Below are 21,100 nucleotides of genomic sequence, written 5' to 3' on the forward strand. Positions count from 1 at the left end.
AAAATAAACCATTTTGGCGAATCTTAAAGGGAATTTATTAGCAGTTCCTTTTCTTGAGCAGTGGGAAATATTTTCCCAAAAGTTCCCAACACTCTTTTCGATACGGATGTCGACAATTATGTATTCCAAGCTACAAGTCTTGCTTCTGGAGTGGCAAAAATAAGTAGATAAAAACGGACGGAAGCAGGGACAGTGCAGAAAAACAATATACTTCCTTGAAAGAGTATATCGGCTTTGTCTATCGACAACGCCTTGGCAGGAGTTTCTAGAAGTCGTGATTAGTGAAAAGCTGCAGGTTCATGTTTATATATATATATATATTCCAAGGCAAGCCTCGGTAATTGGCGTATATATTGACAGTCGGACGGACAATATGAAAACAAATATACTCTTGTTCACTTTGTGCACAGAGTACAACAGCTGCAGCTCTTAAGCTTTCCAATCGGAAGTCAACAAATTATGTAAATGTATAAAAAGGGTTGCATACTTTTAGGATGCAAACGAAATCGAAAATTTAGTTTTAGATTTTGTAACACTTTCTTTTGAGGCAAGGTGATTTTAAATTGTTTTAATATGATTTAACTGGCAACGTTTAACTGTAAGATGTTTTAATTTAAGGCCATAGTTAAAAGTCAAGTGTGAATATTGTATAATTTGCATAATATGTTATATTATATATATATGTATATATTTTTTTTTTAGCAAATACTTTTGTAAATGTAAACATTGATTTTAGAGTTGTTTAAATAATAAAATAATTATTTATATATCGTTCCCGCATAAATTATGGCATAAAATATATAAAATATTATTGTTATAATTTGATTGTGTATTTCTTTAACTTTTATTTTATTTTTTTTTTGTGTGGTGTGCAATTGGAAATCGTGTGTATACCAATATAATGTATAAGAAAATACCACTGTTACAAAAATTTCCATTTCGTTGCATCGATTTCAAGATTTAAATACGTAAATTAGTTAAGATAGTTATGTACATTCATCGATATATAACGTATATGTTTGTATATATATAATAATAATAATAATGATAATAATAATGATAATAATAATAATAATAATAATGATTGGGCGGTGGTAAATGCAACACCCCACGCAAATTAGAAAATTTATATCAATTGCACTTTAAATTATTTAAATATATATGATTACGATTACCTGTATATAGATCGTTCTCTAAATGCAGAAACAAAACGTCGCAACTTGTTTTTTGTGTATATCTTTTTGCTTATATCTAAGAAATTGTGGCGCGTTCTATATCATTATTTATCATATTAGCTTATCAACTTTAGGCCAATGATATTTTGACCGGACCCAGCGGCAGCTGTTTCATATAGTTCCAGGCATCAACACGGGTCATTCGCGCCGTGGATGCACCATTAATGCTGAGGATCTCATCGCCATTGCGCACCTGATTGGTCTTCTGGGCAGCACCACCTACGATAGAGAATGGGAGTTAAGGACGGAGCCACCAGACAAATGGCATTCAACTAACCCATGAAAACCTTCTTGACGATCAGCGGGCGATTGCCTAGCGGCGAGTCAAAGCCACCCTCTATGGAGAAGCCCAGTCCACAGCTGTCTTTGACAATTTCTACGCAGCGTGCGCCGCCGCCGGCAGCAGCATCCTCAGCTGCAACAGGAAACGGAAATTAGTTATAACTAAATATTCGACTTGCTGTGGCGCTATGGACTTACCCTGCGCGCGAATCTCAGCTGCTATGGCATGACGAGCCTCTGCTGCGCGCTCAAGCAGCTCACTGGTGCTCAGCTTGGCCGCATCGCCGCGTGAGAGCTGGCGGCGTGCTCGAATGGTGGCAATGGTGGCCTCCGCATCGTTGCCGTTCACCTCGTCCAACAGGCTGGCCGGCTGCTGGGGGCTGCTGGTGCCTGTGCTGGGCGTGCTCGGTGTGCTGGGCACTGTGGCGCTGCCGCCGCCCTCATTGGATACAATGTCCAGGTCCAGATCGAGAGAGCGTGAGGCCTTATGATAGTTGCGTTTGCGTTCGTAATCCAACTCGGTGGGCTTCTCATTCAGCGAACTGAGCGAGCCCAGCGAGGAGCGTTTCTTGTTCAGCGGTTTGATGACCAACGATTCGGAGCGTGTCACCACTAGGACAACCTCTGGTCGTGGTGTCTAACAAGAGAGAGGATTGGAATATTGCTTAGGATAATCTAAGGAAGCAGTTTAATATGCAGGGAAACTCACCTTTAGTACGCTGATCGATTCGCGATGGGTCAGGCCGCGCATGCTCATGCCATTGACGGCCAGAATGCGATCGCCCTTCTTCAGGCGTCCGTCCTTGGCAGCCGGAGTGTTGCTTAGTATCTTGTGGATCTATAAAAGCAGCAGAAGCAGCATTAAAAGCTGTTTTATGCGATAGATATTTATATATATATTTAGGACATACGGTTATCTCCTTAGCCTCGTAGTCGGAGCCACCGGCCAGGGTGATGCCAATGCTGCTCTCCGGCGTATCCCGCTGCAGCACTATGATAAAGGCCTCGGGCGTCTTGAGCGGCGGATCGGCCTCCTCGACAATCTGTTGCACATCTTGTGCGGTAATCAAACTCTGATTGCTGCCCAGCGATGAGAAGCTGCCAAACTCGGTGGCCGTCTCCTGTGTGGTGCTCACATTCTGTGTTGTGGAGCTAACGCCCGACGAGCTGGAGGCCAGCGAGTCTAGGGAACTGAAGCGTTCGTGATGCGGCTTCGTGGCAACAACTGTGGCAAGCGCCTTGTGCATGGGCAGCGGAACTTGAGGCGCAGCAGCTGCTGCTGCACTGCGCTCAAATTTCTCGCGCAGCTCGGCTGTGGTCTGCGACTTGGTGGTGCCCAGTGTCAGCTCCCGCTTTGGTGTCTGTGTGCGCTGTGGCATCGGGCTGATCACGGGCTTGGCCTGCACCACGCGCAGCTTGGCCTGCTGCGTGGGATCTGCCTTGAAGCTAGCCTTGCGCTCCTCATCGATGAACATGGCACTGATCTTGGCCGGCGTATCCGAGCGCCGGCTGCTGTCGTCCGTATCCGAAGTGAGCTCCACATAGGCAGCCACATTTATCAGCTTGTCCACCACCAGCTGCTTGGCCAGCAGATGATGTTGTTGTTGTTGCTGCTGCTGCTGTTGTAGTTGCTGCTGCTGCTGCTGTTGTAGTTGCTGCTGCTGCTGCTGCTGCTTGTAGCTGGACTTGAGGCGACGCCCGTTCAGGACGCAGGCCTCGCCATCGGTGCTGTCGTTGTCATTGTCGTTGCTGTTGTCCTGGCCGCGGCTCTTGGCGCTGCGGCACTTGGCCGACGCCAGGATGCTCTTGCGATTGCTTAAGGCCAGCTCAGTGCTGTTGCTACTGATGCTACCATTTAGCTGGCACTTGAGCACGCGTCGCGTTAGGTCCACTGTGGGCGTGCTGCCCAGAGAGCTGCAGCTGGCCTGGGAGCCGGCCGAGGAGCCCGACGTCAGCGTGGATGTGTTTGAGCTGGCTATCGAAGTGTTTGTCTCCGAGCTGAGCGTGCGCGTCAGCGCAAACTTCTCTGGCGGCGTGGGAACACGCGCCGTGCTCGAGAACACCGAATCTGTGTCGCTCTCCTGGTCCAACAAAAACGGCTGCTGCTGCTGCGGCTGTTGCTGGCAAAGATTAATCCTGCTGGGCATGCTTAGGGCGCTGGCAAGCGAAGTGCGTGGCGGCTTTGCGGGTGGTTGCGACAGCTGCGACTCCAGCGGACGACGCTGAACAGTCGCAAATATGCTGCGATAGTTGCTTATGTTGTTGTTGTTGTTGCTGCTGCTGTTGCCGCCGCTGCTGCTGTTGTTGTTGATGTTGTGTCTGAGTGGGCGTGTCTCGCCCAGGCCACTGTCCGTGGAGTCCTCACCGCTGGCCGCCTTCACCTGGCTCTTGATCTCGGGCAAATCCAGTATGGGCTCCAGCAGCTGCGGCCGCTCCGGTATGACTAGGCCGCGCAGCTTGGAGAGACTGCGACGCCGCTGCTCCAGTATATTGGTGATGGCCGCCTTGCGCGTGGCCGCATCGCCCTCACCCGAGAAGCTGATGCGGCGCTCCACAGCTGAGGCAACTCCTCCATGGCTGCGTCGCGGCAGCGAGGCATAATTGTAACTGTAGCTATTGCTGCTGCTGCTGCCGCTGCTGCTGTTGTTGGGCATGGTCAGTGTGTGCAGCGAGTACATGGAATCGGCCACGTGCAGCTGCGGCAGCTGCTTGGCCAGCTGGTATTGACGCTGTGCATCGTTCAGGTTCTCCACGCTCATGGCGCGTGTCTTCAGAGACGGTGGTGGCGTCGAGGAGGCGGCCTCCAACAAATTCTCGCTGCTCATGTTGAGCGGCTTGCGGGAGAAGGTGGAGGTAGCGTTGGAGAGGTTGGCGCTAGAGCTGGGTGTGGGCGGCGCAATGGTGTCCAGTTCGTTGCTGGATGAGAACATGGCAATTTTGTCGCGTACGGATTTCTCCGATTTTTCGTCTTTGCGCCAATCGCTGGATTTGCGTGGCGCACTCGCGCTCAAGGAACGTTGGTAATCACGTACGCCGCCGCTAGATGGCGTTGCTGCCAATTTTGTTGGCGTCTCTGTGGCGCGTGCAGCTTGACGCGCATCCTCCACATTGATGACCAGATCCTGGCGATACATCTTGCGCGGCACTGTGGGCGGTGGCCCCGTTTTGGGCAGGGGCGGTGCAGCCTCCAGTTTGTTGTTGCTGTCGTTGTTGTTGTTGTTGTTGTTATTGTGCTCGAAGCTTAGCTCCGCTTTGAGGCGCGTGGCATGCGATTGGGGATGCATAATCAGCGGCTCACTGAAGTTGGGCGGAAACTCATGGCCATCGGGCGGCAGACGCGAATAGGTCGGTGGGGAGGCGTAGCTCAGATAATCCTGCGCCAGCAGCTGCTTTGTAGTCGTTGCTGTTGTTGTTGCTGTTGCTGTTGTTGCTATTGCTGGGCTGCTCAGCAGCTCCATTTTGTTGTTGTTGTGCTTCTGCTGCAAACTCTGGCTAAGAGTCGGGGTCGAAGTGGAACTCGGGGTCGAAGTCGGAGTCGAATTTAAAGTCTTTGTCGTTGTTGCCGTTGCCGTTGCCGTTGCTGTGGCCACCAGAGTCTTTTTGCTGCTGATTCCAGTTGCTGTTGTTGCTATTGTTGCTGTTGTGTTGTTAACTGTGCTGATAATGTTGTTGCTGTTGTGGTTGTTAAGGGTACCAAGATCTGTAAAAGGCAACGGCAGAGAGAGGGGAAAAGGAATTGGTTAGCAAAGTACACGAGGAGCAAACATATGGAGATAACAATAATAATGTGTAAGGGGTGAGGAGGGGGCTGTGGCTGATCATAGGGGAAACACATTTATCGATAACTCGATAGGTTGATATAGATATTAATCTAAAACTATTTATTAGTATTATATTCACTCAGAATGAATTAAATATCAGAAAATATGCTACTAAAATGTATTCATTTTAATTCGATTTAATAACATGTGCATTTATCGATAAGCAGGTTTATCGATTTGTTATCGATTCCATATGATATACAGAAAGTTTCAAGTATTTCTCAAAATTTAAATGTGTCTTTTAACCATATAATGGCGAAAGGAATTGGTTTTATTTATAAATAGGAATATAAACAAATTGGATAGGTTCGAACAGCATCAGGATGGTATTTCACAAGGTATTCTTATTACAGGTAAACTGAGTTCGAGTAGTAAGCTGTGAATGTAGAATTTGTGCAAAAGAATAAAAGAAACTGTTTAAACAGCAATCTCCTACAAGACTATAATTATGCATAAGAAAAAAAAGCGAACAAAGCCGAAAACTTTCGCCCAAAAAAAAAAAGCGAAACAGTTGTCATTATGCGCTAACCCAGAGTTAAGGCGGATCTTACGTCTAACCCAACTATTTTCGGCGTGGAGCAATTAAAAACCACAAGAGCACAAGAGCTGAAAATTGTTGTGGTTGACAAAACGTCTCTAACAACAATTGTAATATTCGTAATAATAATAAGTAGTTATAATAATGTCAGAGATACCAGATATATATTCGGATAAACAAATTATGGACAACAAAGGTTTTCAATTCGGCAGCGAAAAAGCTAAAAGCGAAAGTTTCTCGCCAATCAAGAAGAATAGAAAGAGTTGTTTACCAAAACAAAAACAAAAGCCCTCAAGTATTTGGCCAACAGCAGGTTGGCAGTGCAGGTTGACAGATTTTTGCGGTCGCCTTGCATATTGGGGTCATTCGTTAGGGGGAGTTGAGCCCAGGCCAGAAACCTTAATTAATTGCGAGTCTGAAATATTTATCTAACGTTGTTCGGGCCACAAATCAAGTTTCTAACGAGCGTTTAAATTTATTCAGCAATTTCTCTATGTTTGGCATGAAATTGAATTAAGAAATTCGATTTCGTCAAATAGAAAACCGCCCACATATCAACAACATCAAAGAAATGCTGTAAAATTTGCATTTTTAATGAAACCAAAACAAGAAGCGAGAATAAACTAAATGCGAGGCTACCTTTCATTTAAATGAAAACCGCTGCGTGGTTTAATTTATTTTTTTTTTTGTAAGTTGAAAATTATTTAATTTTTCTTATTTTTTTTTTTTTTGCTGGGAGCTGTAGGTTCTGTTCTTTCTGCAGTGTTAATGAACTCTCGCATTTGTAAGCGTCGCACAAGCCACGGCGCGACGTTGTTTAATCCAAACCATGTACATATTATTTTTAAGCCGCATATGCAAAAATTAAAGTACAAAAAAATGTGGTTAAAAAAAAAGAAGCTTGTGAATGTTTAATGTAAATGCAGAGCCAAAGGGCTCAAGGGCGTCACTCGATGGGCGGAAAAGACCTAGAAGTGTTTGCCCGTGTTTAAAACGTGTATTTTTACAGATTTCAGTCTCGGCAGAGACCTCAAGAAAAGCACAACTATCGTCAGCATTTTATTAATCAGCAAGCGCCGTTCGATAAGTGAAGCCAAAATAAATATTCGGTCATCGAGAGTCGGGCATGCCTCATATATGTACATATATATTAACAAACCTATGTAAGCCTATCTCCCTCTCGTCGAGGTGATTCAAGCAGCGGCTGACAAAAAGTCTATTGATTAAACAACGTCATGCGTCCAGTTAGTCATATGATTAAAGCGTATACTTTTGGTCATGTCATAGGTGTTTATGACACAGCAGCAGCAGCAGACTGGCAGAACGGCCCATGAGAATCGCATAGGGCGGCAGAACATTTCCCAGCAATTAGGCACAGCGGCAGCTAATTAGCTTTTATTATGGCCACATAATATTTAATAATAATTGTGATTATTAATCCAAAAAGCCCTTTGGGCTCGCCATTCAATGCGATTAACAATTTTAATACCACGCTTAATTAATCAAATTAGCCGCAGATAGAGTATTCCCTGAGCCTGAACTCTCAACCCCAAACGAACTTTTAAACTCTGTCCGCTAGTCGTGGGCCTACGACAGGCAGCAACAATTAATCTTCAACTCTCAAGTGTAACATGAGGCGCCCCTCTTAGTTAGTGTTTAGATATTTGGCAGCTTGTTTGGCTTTTTGTTTGGCCGAAACCGCGCTTTATTATGCATATCGTGTTGGCCATTGATTCTTATCTAATGGATGTTTAATGTAGGCTCAAAAAGTCGACTTGGCGGCTCGCTTCGCTGGCTTGGCTAGTGCGGGACACCTGCCACAATTTTATAATTTGTAATCTGTTCAGATTGCGTTTGCCTGGCATTTTGGCAATTAAATAACACCGTTCTACCGCGGTGCTGAAGTTCATTTCTGCACAGTTTCGGCTTACATATGTATATATCTTTTTATTTTCCACATTTGGCAACCCGCTGCGAGCTCTGGCCAAATTTAATTGTAATCTTCAGGGGCTCCAGCGAGCGATCGATGTGTGAAAGGTTAAGAGTTGCCAGGTTGAATGGTCAATGGGATTTATTGAAGAATTGAACTGGCATCAAGTTAAACTGTTGAAGTTGAGTTGGCCCGAGCAAAGCATGCGTAAGTAGTTATTTTCGTACTACATACTAGTATGTATAAAGTGACCGGCGACTGGCACTACAATCAACTGGAAATAATATAATTCTTGGTACTCCATATATCAAAACGATTCTTCAAGGCTTGAAGCGAGGCATTTCCGTGCTGTCGCCGGACGAGTCGCTTTCGAGTACATGCCGAAGTGTCGTCTTTAATTAGAAGCGAGTGAAACAAAAGCGACCGCCGGGTTGGGAATTTCAATGCCAAGAACGCTGCGCTACGCTTTAAAGTTCTTTGGAACTGGCTCGCATAACTCGAAGCTTGCTCTAATAACTTCCGCTGTTATCAACATGCGACGATTGCATAAGACTTTGCACCGCAGCGCCACCTACCGCTGATAATTATAAATTGCATAGCATAGTTGTTCCCACAGTTTCACACAGCTTACAGAGAGTTCCATGCCATGTGCTCCCTTCTGTTTAGCTATAAAAATCCTGTAACAAATTGCGCGCATTTAGCGCACAAAATGCCACTTACCATGCGCCCCTCTCGGCGATTCTCAACGTGGGAATCGCTGGAAAATCGGCTTGCGTGCTGCTTACCGTACGTAAATAATTGAAATTAATATTTTATTTTTCTTTTTTTTTTTTGCTCGTTTTCAGCAATTTCTTTAAAACATTTTATCGCTCGCATTTTACTTGTCGGTCTTCCTTTGACGTCGAGAGATGCGAAAAAAAACAAAAGAAACAGAAAATAAAATGGCTTAAAAAATGCGTAGATTGGTAGCCCGCACATTTTTTAACATGGCTAGCATTCTGCGCTGATTCTTCGTGGTTTGCTGATGTTTTTTATCATCGCCCGCTCGCGAGCCCCTGATCTTTGCAATTGTTCGGGTTGGAGCTATGGCGAACGTAGCATATTTCATTTTAATTATTTTATTAAAGCCTCAGCCACAATGTGCAATTATTTAAAGTGTTCAATGCGTCGTTTGATGGATAGATGGTAGTATGGGAGCTTGGCAGCTTGGGCGCTTGGCATCAACTGCCTGGGGCAGCCTTTTGATATCTCTCAACACCAGCAACACGCAAGCGAAGACAACTTGTCGGAATATAATTTAATGCATATTAATAAGCTCAAACTACATAGCTGAATGCATTTTCCGCTTGATTAGTGTTAAGAGCGAAGCACCATAACAAATTCTAGCCGATAATTGCTACGCATTATGCCAAAAACGAACGACTTTACCTGTGTGTGCTCTTCTCGTATGATTATATTGTCATAAGACAAGAAACAACGGCGTGGCAATAGCTCAACATAAGCCGAACAGCTGCTACAAAAACAGACGCTTCTTCCTCTTGTGAAAATATACAAAACCTTAAGACTGTAGTCGTTATAGAATACCCTGTTAAAACTAGATGAAGAGTCTGAGGGAACTTGCTTACATTCGATCAAAGAAGAAATTAAGGTTAAACGGATCAGGATTGGAACTAGAATAAAGTCTATAAATAAATAAAATACTAACTTTCAGGAGAAAGTATTCTTTAAAGTCTAAACAATACTTATAAAATATTTCATACACATATTCACGTATCCATATCATATTTAATCACCTGAACAAGGTATGTAGATAAAGTCTAGCTGGATGTAGTTAATTCAGTATCAAGTCTGATATACCCAAGGATTACCTTATGCACTTATAGAGCATATGAAAAATTCCAGACCATTTCTTTTATTTAATAAGAGCAACGCAGGCGAATAAGAAGCAACTGCAGCAGCAGCAGCAGCAGCAGTAGAAGCCGCTGCTTAAACCCCGACACTGAGGCCGACTTCTTGGCGGTGGGCAACAAAATGTTTCAGGTCTTTTCTTGCCTTCTTGAGTCCCCCCCGTTCCGTCTACCACTCGCGTTGTTGTTGTCTCACTCAGTTTGTGTTGCACGCTGCCCGTTTTGCATTTAATGTGTCATGCAACGCTGCATAGCGGACGCTGCTGCTTCGGCTGCTGCTGTTGCATATGTTGCAGCAGCAGTTGCAACTTCTGTTGCTGCTGTTGTTATGTGGCAAGCGCCAAGTGTTGCAAACAATGCGCTGAGCGAGAGCAGAGGAAGCGCCCGGGGGGACACAACAGAAGGGTAGCTGGAAAAACTGCTTATGCATATGGCGAGGAAAATGTGTTGCCAAGAAAAATGTGAGCTTAAATTGCAGCTGATGGAGAGAGCAACAGAGAGAGAGAGAGAGAGAGAGAGAGAGAGAGAGAGAGACAGACAGAGAGGGAGGGCAACCAGAACTGAAGTGTGTGCCGTTGCATAAATATCGAACTAAAGTGCCAGACCTGCGACTATTGTGAACGCGGGCGATCGGGCGACGCGGCAGGTAAATGTCGGCCTCTCGCCGCAGCAGCTGCCACACACGTTGCACACACGCACCCAGCGGCGGCGTCGGTGGCGGCTTTCGGCTCTTGGCAACTTGACTTAAACGCATTTTTGCCATTGGCAACGGCCCCAGAGCGAGGGGAGAGCGGCAGTTTGGGGGAGGGGCAGTAAGCGCGTTGTGAATTATTTGTGAGATAGTCAGGCGGGCGGACAGGTGAGAGCGGGAGAACCTTTCAAGGAACATTTCAACGCTATTTACGAGGCAATTTCGCAAAAAGGAATATTGCAAAATGTCTACTCTAAATTTTATGATGAGTTTTCTTTCTTTTTTTTTTTGAAGCAGGAAGTGAAAACTAACATCGAAACAAAATTCAACAATATTCGGCCTCTAAGTCCCACAAAATGCAGCCTCAGTCGAAATAATTCATTGGAATTACGATCGCATCTAAAAATGCATTGTCCATAAATTATGCTTGTTTATCGTTATCAAAATAAAATAAAAACAAATAAATCTTTGGGGCGGCACATAAAACTTGTCGTTGAGCGCACGCAATTTAAATAAGTAAAAAGCCAGCCGAAAAAAATATATAAAAACCAAAGAAAACTAATTAAAATAATACCAAGAAATTACGGAAGCAACTAATTGGTCAACTCTCGGACCAAAGTTTGCCGTGCAGTAGCTTTTAAAGCCGACTCTCCGCCAAAGTGTGACATTTGTGGAGCGCTCTTTAAGCTGGGCTTACATAACACGAAGATCGCTTTTTATGTTGGCTTTAGAGTCGCGGATAATGATGATGTTGATGGCTTTTAATAACTCGCGTGGAGTTGAGTTAAATGAAATGGTATGGAATGCTTTGAATATGTCAAGAACCGTAGCACCGGCGGCAGAACTTTTTGATCTAGACACGCTGAAAACGTTGCCTCCGGTCAACGTATTTTGTTCAGTTTGGTATTTCAAAAATTGCAGATCGAACAATTAAACGGCAATCGGAACAATTAAATGTTTGCAAAAGGCAGCCGGCAGAACAAACGGCTAACATGGGTTAATTACTCTCTCCGGCCCATTCCTATTCCCATTGTCATTCCCAGTCGCAGTCGCAGTCGCAGTCCCAGTTCCATTCACATTCTTCCTTCTTCTTCTGGGGCAGTGTTGAAAAAGGGCGTAGCTGGCAGCTGAGTGTTGAGGAGCAGAGGTTAGAGGGAAGTGTTGGAAACCGAGTTGGTGAGAGCACGCTTCGCTGCGCAATTTAAGTGCCTCGAAAAGGTTCAAAACTATTAAAAGTTTTTCTATGAATACCCTGTAAGCAAGGCATGCTGTTTGGGTATGTTAATTGTATGCGAATTAGTGCAGTCTGCGAGGCATAAGAATTCTTAACAAGAAATTGAAAGTACCACATCTTATGCTCGGGTATACAAATTCTCAAAATTCCCATCTAAGTAGAATATTTTTGTTGTATATAACCTGAAATTGGGTTTACAGGGTAACTGGCATTTAAATAACATCAACTTGTTTCCAGTTTAATGCAAAGTGCACTCAATTGTGGCATGATTCTCAATTTTGTTCGTTTTTTCTTTCTTTCTTCTTTGAGATCGGAGCAGGAACTTCCACCTGTGACTCGACGACTCGCCGTCGACGCTGGGGTGTGATCTTTATCGGGGCACAGCTGGCACTTCAAGTTCATTTTAGTTCAGTTGGGTTCTTGTTGCTTCTTTTACATTACATTGGGTTCTGTCATTGTTGCCGATGTGGATTTCCATTTGAGTGACTCTCGAAGCGTTTCATTTACCTACGGTAGCCGACGGCTCGGCTCGGAAAACCATTTTCCCAAAAGACACAGCATTGTGTTTTCTTATCAATTAAAGCGTGACCTTTGTTGTGGCTTATCTGAGCGAATTAGTTCGGCCAGGCAGGTCGGCTGCTTTATGGTCTAATTAGTTGGAGAAACCGCCGTTCATTTCGGTTCATTATGACTTCACACAACAAATGAAAGAAAGCCACAATAAAAAATCAAAACTTGTTCGTTTCGGCGATGACATCAAGCAAATGCTTCCATCACCTTCTTGTGGCCCATCGGCACGAACTCTAAAGTACAGAGTATCTAATAAATCGGACGCTATCAATATGAAGACATCGTCGTAAATAGCCACGACAAGTCTAATCAGCCTAATCACAGCTTTAAATAGCTGTGAAATACTCTCTATTTATACAGCTGCAACACTCTACAATTGTTAAATAAGAGCCAATAAATGTGGCTTATAACACGGAATTACAGCCACATATTTTTTTGATTTATAAACAAATATTGCAACTGACTAAAAGTAACTATCAACAGGTGTCTGAAAAGCGGGGACCCTGGCTGTGCGCTTCTCGTTATTTATATTTTCTTTCATTCTGTTTTGTAATACAAGCGAAAATGTCATTAACAAAAAATATAAATCCCCCCTTAGTTAAGTTACATAAGAATGGGAATAACTCATGGCAAATTGTATTCAAATATAAGATCTGCAGTTGACAGCAAGGTTAATTTGTAGAAAAATACAATAAAAAAATGCACTTTTCTCACATTTAACTTGAAGTTAAAGTTGTTTTAGTTCTCGAATGAATCTATGAATTTCTTAGCGAAATTGTTCTACGTAAATCGTAAATATTTGTTTATGAAAGTTTTTAAGCTAAATTGATTTGCCAAAGAGTTAAATATGTTACGGGGGTTTTGTTTAATTTTAGTTATTTGTGCTCACAAAATCGCAAATTATAACTCACGGCGAAATGTTCACATATTTGCTCATTAAATCAATTATCGTTTTCACTTTGAAGTAATACCGATTCGATCGGATCCGTTACGCCGGAATCCTGATGTCGCAACTCCAGCTGTAACGGCCTGTTTAAAAATGCCAAACACAAAATGCCCCAAAAATTAAACAAAAAAACAAAGAAAAAAAAGAGATAAAAATAAAAACATGGTCTTATAAAACAATTTCAATTGGTTCGCGTTTTGGGGCATTGGAATTTCCACTCTTATCTCTACTCCCCTCTCTCTTCATAACTCTATCCCCCTCCCTCCCTCTCTTTCTTTCTCAACACTTCAGCCCTTTTTGCCGAATTCTGTTTTTTTTTTTTTTTAATGTGAAGCTCGCAATTTTCGTTGACATTTGCAAATTCTTGTCACAAACGCGAAAAATTACAAACAGACAAACATATAATAAAAAGGCGAATCATAAAAATGTTTAGGTTTCGAGCGAATTTCAACTATTTTGTTGCTGCTGCGGCCTCTTTTTCAATTTTGTTTCTTATTTTTTTTTGTCTTATACTCTGCTCATAAAGCGACAAGGAGCGTATTGGTTTTCTGCAAACTTCTTTTGAGTTCACATTCGGATGAAACGCAAGCTTGAAATTCTCAAAAATTTCGAATATATCAGCGCATATTGGGGTATGTATCAGTCACAGTTTTGGATCAGTCACAGTTTTAGATCGGTCACAGTTTTTTTTCACCAGCTGTTATGCCAAGCAAAACAGCGTATGCCGCAGCTGGGTTATGCGAACTGCAACATTTTTATTTATTTACTCTTTGTTTTTCGACTGCTGGAGTTGCATACAAAAGCATACGCCCCTTTCGTCACGCCCACTGTGACAATTTGTGCACATTTGAATGCAAATATTTGAATGAAAGCAAACTCAAGTCTGGCAACGGGCGACTGTCGGCTAAGTAGGTAAATGTTTATGATGCGTTTTATAAGGCAACCGACTGCATTTGACAGCAAATATCAAAAAAACCTGGCGTGGCAGGTGGTAAGTGGAAGGGGGACGGGGCATTGTTGTGTGATAAGTATGTATACATATACTACATATGTATGTATGTTAATTCCATTCGCCGCTTAACGAAAGTAGTTCAATTTTTGGCCAGCAAATATTTGCCAATGGCATACAAATTTGAAAGCTTTGTTTGAAAAAAGAACACGCGAATTGTGTCTATGGAAATGTGTCACAAATGTGCGGAGCAGGGTTGCCACCTAATGAGCTGCAGAATGACAAGGCGTCTTTTTTTTTGTACAGTGGCAGACGGAAAGTGTGAAAGGTTGTTTGTCATTAAAGAGAGAGTGTGTGTGTGTGTGCGTTGCGAGAGGAGAACAACAACAAAGTAGGCTAAAGATTAAGGAAATGCCACAGAGGAAGTCAGTGGCACAACAATGAAAAGTCAAAAGAAGACTAGAAAAACAACAATAGGCAAATAAAAGGAACGCTCGAGTTGCCACTATTAAACATGATTATAGGGATACACAGAAAAGAGAGTTGAAAATATGCACTACTCGAGCTAGACAAAGCTTTAATTTTAGGCCAAAATGGAAAATAACAATTTAAATGTGATTTAAACATGCATAATTCAGCATATTTGCAATTAATATAATAAAAGTGCAACCAGCAACATTTAACTTCCAGATAAAATTGAAGTTAATTTTTTTTTTCAAATTCTTCGTTCTTCTTCTTCTTCTTTGGGCTACATACCTTTCTAAAAGCTATTGCTTAGCGCTCGAAGCTTTCGTTTTTGCATAAATTTTGCACACATTATTTATTTATTAATTTTTATTTTTGTCTCTTTGTTGAGAAAATATTTAAACAGTTTGCTTTTTGTTTGCACTTTTAAAGGTTTTTTTGTTTTTTGTTTTTTTGTTTAATATATTTTTGTTACCAAATAAACTGTGTTAACGATTATTAAAATTAACATAATTATTATGCATTATAATTATTGTATTAACCATTTTTTTCTTCGAGCGAGATTTCACTTTCTTGAAAAGCATTAGCAATCATCAGAGATCATTTCAAGTGTTTTGAACAATTTGCATTGCAGCCAAAGAAACAACAACAACAACAACAACAACAAATGCAATTAATTATTGCGCTCCAATGCACAGCGAAGCTAAACGGAAATGGATATGAATGGATATGAACTCGAAATGCCGAAAAAAATAAAAATAAAGAGAAAAATTAATGTTTGCAAATTGTAAAGTTTGCAATTAGCTTTAAACTCGATTTCGATATTTGCGTTGCATTACATTTAATTAGACGGACGGTAAGCGATGATGAAACGTGAATGAACGTGAATGAACTTGGCGAGAGTGCGAGGCGGCAATAACAAAACAAATAACAAAGCACAGTTACAGTTACTCAGCTTATAAACATGCAAAAAGAACAAACTTCACGGTCAGCCTGCAAGCGAGCGATCGTACGAATGAACGCAACCACATGCACACACACACAGGCACACATGCACACACTATAGCACTTTACGGTGTGGGAGAGCGTGAGAGTCAAAGTCAAGTTTACACCTACATATGAACGTTTCTTCTGCCGTCTTCTATTGAGTGCCCGCTACGTTGTGTACGCGACGAGCGCCAAAAGTAAACTGAATGTGCCGCAGATACGATACGTCTGCGCAGCCGACTTGGACGCAACTTGCTTGACAAGCAGCTGAGCGGCCGATCGGCCGATCGGCAGAGCGGCAGAGCGGCCAGCGCCAATTGAGCAGAGAGTGGCGACTGCGACGCGGCGGCGCTTGCAATTCTTTCGTTTGTCTTTTAATTGTCTTGGCGTCGCGTCGCGTGGTCTTTTTGATCATTATCTTTAAGCTTCGCTCAACTTCATTATGAGCAGCAGCATGTGGCGACTGCTCTACGACTCCAACTTCGACTCCATGTGGTTGTGTGCATATGTACATATGTGTGCGTGCGTGTGTATGCCTCGTGTAGCTGTGATCGCATTACAGCGACTTGATGACAAATTTGTGATAAGCATTGGAAAATCTCTTACTGAGCATTAAATTAATTTGCCCAATGAAAATGCGGCACGCCGATTGATATCGATTGAACTTTGTAACCGTTACAGCGTGTGCATCAATTGACCGCTAGGCGGCGCTTCAAAGTGTTATTTATGGGCATATTTTGTACTCGAGAAAATTGTTCATTTGTCACACAATATTTGCATGTGTTTCATTTCCCTTTGGCCATATTTAAATGAATTTACGACTTTATTATTATATGTACATATATGTATACTCTATCTATATATGGTATATTATATCGCATTGGGCTCGTTGATGTAACACATATCGTTCAATTACTTTTGTTTGGTTTCGCTGGAATTTCACAGCAATTATCGTAAATAATTCTATAAATATATATATAAGATCTGGGCTGACATTTGAACAGTAAACGGCCGTTTTTCTTCAACAGAACTTTGCTCTCAATTGTGTTCCATTGACCTTGAAATACTTAAGAGCTCTGCTAACTCTTCTAACTTGCAACGTTCCTTAATTTGTTATTATTATTCTTAACTTTCTATGCATTATTGTTTCTTTTTTTTTGCTTGAAGTTTTTCTACATAGCATTTCCTCTCGTCCCACTAGCCAAACAATTGCTAATTTTGGCCAAAAATTAAGTTCAAAAGCAAATCGAAATGAGTGCGGTTTTAGCCATGAAATTCTATATATTGTTTAAATTGGTAGGGTTAAGTGCCAAAAAAAAAAAAAAACACAAGCCAGGCAAAGAGCAATGTGATGTGCGTACTTATAGGTAGCTGTCCCCCCCAACCCCCCAAAGGCGGGAGGGGATTTATGGAGAAGCTGTGGCTATGCTGTTTTCGGCCACGCTCCACGCTTTGGGCTTAGTAATTTTTAATTTGATGATTAATCGATAAGCGACAGCCCCATCGACTCGGTACCAGGCCAATGTACGACTCCACCCCCCCCCCCCCGCCCGCTCCCCCCTCACACCTTCGATAGCATTCGAAGAGTGGAATGAAAATAAAGAGGAATCGAAACGAAAAGAAACGGTGATCGGTGATTGCATGTGATTAGAATTTGTAATAAGCCAGAGTTTCAGATTCGAAGATCTCTGGAGAGCTCAAAGCTCAAAAAGCTGGCCAAAGTAGTTTCTTTTATGCCCAGCACGCTCTGGAGCTGCAAGATAGAGATCTCTCTCTCTCTAGGTGAGCTGGGCGCCCGATCAACTGCTGGATGCTGCTGATTCCCAGCTGGAATTGGGAATTGGGATTGGAATTGGAATTGGGGAAATTCCCAAGCGCAACAACCCGCAACAAAGCATTTGGTTGCTCTCGAAACTGAAAGGGCATTTGGATGAGTACACAATATTTTCATATTTTTCTTTTGGGCAGCTTCAACGTTGTTTCATTGTCGCAGATTTGTATAGCACGCATAAACATTGCATAATCGCCGGAGAGTCCGAGAGATTCACGACCTTTGGGCAATTATCATACAACTTTCTTTGGCTCTTCGTTTTGAAAACTTTCACACAGAACAAAACACTTTCCCAAACATATTTCTATGTTTGTTTCTCACTTCTACTTCAATCTTCTATTCTTCTTTTTTCTGTGTAATCTAAGCAAATGTAAGTTCCACTTCAGATTGTCATTTATCAAAGCTGGAGGCTTCGCGGTTCTCTGAGTTATGTTTTTCATTTGATTTTCTGATTGACAGATGCCCCGTCGCAGCATTTGTAATGGATACCAAATGTGTGTGCGTGCGTTCCCATCGGGTTTAGCTTAGTTTCGGTTCAGTTTCAGAGTCAGCTATCAAAACTGCGGCACGGCCCACAGCTCACGCATTTGGCATTAAGCGCGAGCAGTTGTAGTCCAGTCCAGGTCGGTCCAGAAGCCGCGCCAGAAGTAAAAGCAGCCAACCAGGCGGCTAACACATTCAGAGATAAGGAACGTGCAATGTTAACGGAGCTTTTCGGTGCTGTTGCAACTATTTCAGCTGCTGCCTCCCCGGGAGACGTTGTTAAAGATGGCGCATGCGTGGCAGACACGCAGCGGGCAGCCGCAGCAGCAGCAGCTGGGAGCAGCAACAGCGAGCAGCCAGATGAAGCGAAACTAAGTCAAATATTTGTAGAACAGAGCAGCAGACAGGCAGCTCCCCGGGCTAACTGCAAATGTGAAATTTATGGGCCCCAAAAGGCGCGTGGACGTCTCAGTTTCTAACATGAAACGTATAGCGCAAAGCTGCCACATGCACGAATTTCAAATACCCTAAGTAAAAGTTTAGGTTGAAGAATAAAATGAGAGAGTACGAATATCTGCAAAGCCCTAAAAGACGTTTATCTTTTTACAGATATGTCAGAGTTTGAGAAAGTATCTTTCAACCGATTGTTCCAAGGGAAGCTGTATAATATATGGTGTCCGAGCTGGCCGACCTTCCTTCCGACCTATGTGCTGCCTGCCACAGAAAGGTTGACCTAAGCCAAGTTTCAAGAAGAGAGACTAGTTGTCATGTAAAGAGACAGACAGACATGTCTATATCAAACCGCTTGAGCTAGAATATATATATTTGATGGGTTCGGAAATGTCTCCTTCTAAGAGTTATACATCTCATGACATTAATAAAACCCTGTACCCATATGTGTTGCAATTATTTTGCTATGCTCTACATGATGTTGCAAACGCGCTCTCGTAACTGTTATAGCCTTTCGCTGGTTATGCAAATTTGATACAAGTGCATGCAAACGAAAAGCAACGATTTCTTTTTGGCCAGCCGCATATTCATAAAGTGCTTTTTAATGGCAGCTCGAGGTCTCAGCCCCACTCTTAGCCGCAGTCTCAGCCCCACTCTCAGCCTGTGGCCAAGTCCAAATCCTAGCTAGCTGCAACGTCTATCGCAATGAGAATGAATGCTGACAGGCGGCCAACCAGGAGGCGTCTGTCATTTATCGAAGTCTTTGCATGTCTCTGCATGCGACTACATTTGATAAGCAGGCAAAAAAGAAAAAACCAGAAAGGCAAAAAAAGTATTCCCATTCAAGCGGAGCAGCTGGCTGGTCGATAGCTCAACTCCCAATTGGCATTGGCATTGGCATTGCCGCTTACTTGGCCTGGCTTGTGCGCTGTGCGTTCTGGGCTTTGGCCAAATCCGTTAATAAGCCATTTTGACAAATTGGATGATTGCCGTCTGCCAGGGGCTTTGCGAGCAATGTGTGGAAAGTGTGACGATTGCCAATTGATCTGAAGAGTAATGAGCGGCATTTCAATCTGCGTTTGTTGCCCAAAATCTTATTTGTGTAGCGTGAATTTCAGCATAAAAGTATCTTTAAGATGCAAAGCCAAAACAAGTGCAAAGCCTTGTCAAACTTGCTTGTCAAACTCAACAGCACTTTATACAATTTTCAAAGGCAGACTGTTGTATATACTATAGGATACTCTTTCCTTATAGATAGAATAACAAGCGTAAATATTTGAAAAAAGGTAGGAAGGTAGGAATCTTAACCTAATGAAAATACGAATTTTGATTGCTCTATCTAAATTGAGTCCAATTGAGACAAAACTGGAAGTTGCAGGCCTAGTCTCGCAGAAAATAGTCAAGAGTAGTCAGACAACAATATTAGTATACTCTAACTTAGCTTAATAATCAACCGAACAGATATTTAATTAATTATATAGTTAGTTAGGAATTGTAAAACTGCTTACAAACGTCTCTCTCTCTCTCCCTCGGTCTCTTCCTTTCCCTCCGATGCTCTGTCTACATCATATCTTGATCATAGCATTTGATTGTGTTATTGCACTCGTCGTCATGCACTTGATGGAATACTAGAAATCAAATTAAATATATTAAATACAGTTGATGGGCTATTTAAGGATTCGCGAGTAACTCACCGTTCTTGGTATTGAAACAGTTCCATTCGCTCAGCTCACATTGTCCTGGGAACTCGACAACGCACTTGTCATTGGTGGCGCAGACGGGCAGCGATTTTTCTGGACACTGGAAGTTGCATTTGCCCAGTTTCTGTAGCTCGCGCTGCTGCTCGAGCAGCTCAGGCACTTGTTCATCGGCTGTCAGCAAACGCGCCTTATAGTGGCTGGGCTGAGCTGTCGTGGTGGTGCTGGTGGTGGTGGTGGTGCTAGTGGTGCTGGTGGTGGAGGTGCTGCTACTTTGCTCGTTCTGCTTTTGCGCCTGGAGCTTCTCGTGCTCTTTGATCGACTGATTGATGGCTTGGGGTATGTGCGTCTGCGCCTGTTGCATCACATGGCTGACGTGCTGCTGTATCTTGTTGACCTTGTCGCCAATGTCCAGCGGCGCTTGGCCGGGCACTGAGACCACAATCTGCGACACCGGCGGCATCACCACTTTGTTGTAGCCCGCAACAGGAGCCGCATGCTGCCATGTGGCCGTTGCCTGATGATTTATCACCTGCGGCACCTTCGGCCGCTCAACGTGTGGTGGCAGCAAATCCAAATGCGGCACTGCTGCTGCATTCGCCTGTGCATTTCCATGCCCATTTTCCTTGCCATCTGCAACCTGTGGCACGTGGCCGCTCAGCGTTGTGGGCTGCCCGTTTGGCTTCTGCGCCAACACATGATTGATGTGATTGGTTATCAGGGTTTGAATGTGCGCCGGCAGCTCGATGGGATGAGGCGACTGCTGCTCCGGCTTGTCCAGCTCCTCGGCGTGCGCCAGTGCGAGTAGGGCTACATTGAACGATTTCGGTTATATCCGAGTCTCTTATAATCTTTCAGAATATACTCACCGAATATGATAAAAGCTCTCATCTTGTCTCTTGGTATCCACAAAGATCACTCGATATCAACAGGCTCTACTGGCGATTCACTTTCACTTCAAGACGCTCGGCGACGTTCTGTACAGCTTTCTTTAGCAGCCGCCAGTTTTTATACGATTCCCAAACTGATCAAACATCAATTGTTTTTGTTTGACATAAGCATTTTTGTTTCCTAATGAACTTTT

The 21,100-nt window shown here is 43.2% G+C and overlaps 2 protein-coding genes across 2 annotated transcripts; both read right to left on the reverse strand.

Annotated features, from left to right (window-relative positions):
• Positions 1 to 842: 842 nt before the first annotated feature.
• On the reverse strand, positions 843 to 15,005 carry LOC6624082 (serine-rich adhesin for platelets-like). Its single transcript, XM_032438505.2, has 6 exons — positions 14,860 to 15,005; positions 2,429 to 5,217; positions 2,227 to 2,355; positions 1,716 to 2,154; positions 1,513 to 1,650; positions 843 to 1,454 (listed from the first exon to the last, which is right to left on the reverse strand). The coding sequence occupies exons 2-6, from the start codon at positions 4,973 to 4,975 to the stop codon at positions 1,306 to 1,308; spliced, it is 3,402 nt and encodes a 1,133-aa protein (XP_032294396.1). The 5' UTR covers positions 4,976 to 5,217; positions 14,860 to 15,005; the 3' UTR covers positions 843 to 1,305.
• A 4,751-nt stretch (positions 15,006 to 19,756) lies between these two features.
• On the reverse strand, positions 19,757 to 21,037 carry LOC6624469 (uncharacterized). Its single transcript, XM_002048355.4, has 3 exons — positions 20,886 to 21,037; positions 20,014 to 20,826; positions 19,757 to 19,947 (listed from the first exon to the last, which is right to left on the reverse strand). Exons 1-3 carry the CDS (start codon positions 20,905 to 20,907, stop codon positions 19,880 to 19,882), a joined length of 903 nt encoding a protein of 300 aa, XP_002048391.1. The 5' UTR covers positions 20,908 to 21,037; the 3' UTR covers positions 19,757 to 19,879.
• Between the last annotated feature and the right edge of the window lie 63 nt (positions 21,038 to 21,100).

The sequence above is a fragment of the Drosophila virilis genome, chromosome 3, assembly GCF_030788295.1.
Source record: "Drosophila virilis strain 15010-1051.87 chromosome 3, Dvir_AGI_RSII-ME, whole genome shotgun sequence".
Lineage (NCBI taxonomy): Eukaryota > Metazoa > Arthropoda > Insecta > Diptera > Drosophilidae > Drosophila > Drosophila virilis.

Bases quoted from the DNA above. Each gene is read 5' to 3' on its own strand.
- LOC6624082 (XM_032438505.2), bottom strand. From the start codon at position 4,975: ATGGAGCTGCTGAGCAGCCCAGCAATAGCAACAACAGCAACAGCAACA. The intron at 2,356-2,428 runs GTATGTCCTAAA...CTGCTTTTATAG, and splicing joins ACGAGGCTAAGGAGATAACC to ATCCACAAGATACTAAGCAA. The intron at 1,455-1,512 runs GTTAGTTGAATG...TCTCTATCGTAG, and splicing joins CGTCAAGAAGGTTTTCATGG to GTGGTGCTGCCCAGAAGACC.
- LOC6624469 (XM_002048355.4), bottom strand. From the start codon at position 20,907: ATGAGAGCTTTTATCATATTCG. The intron at 20,827-20,885 runs GTGAGTATATTC...CGTTCAATGTAG, and splicing joins GAGAGCTTTTATCATATTCG to CCCTACTCGCACTGGCGCAC. The intron at 19,948-20,013 runs GTGAGTTACTCG...TTTGATTTCTAG, and splicing joins CTGTTTCAATACCAAGAACG to TATTCCATCAAGTGCATGAC.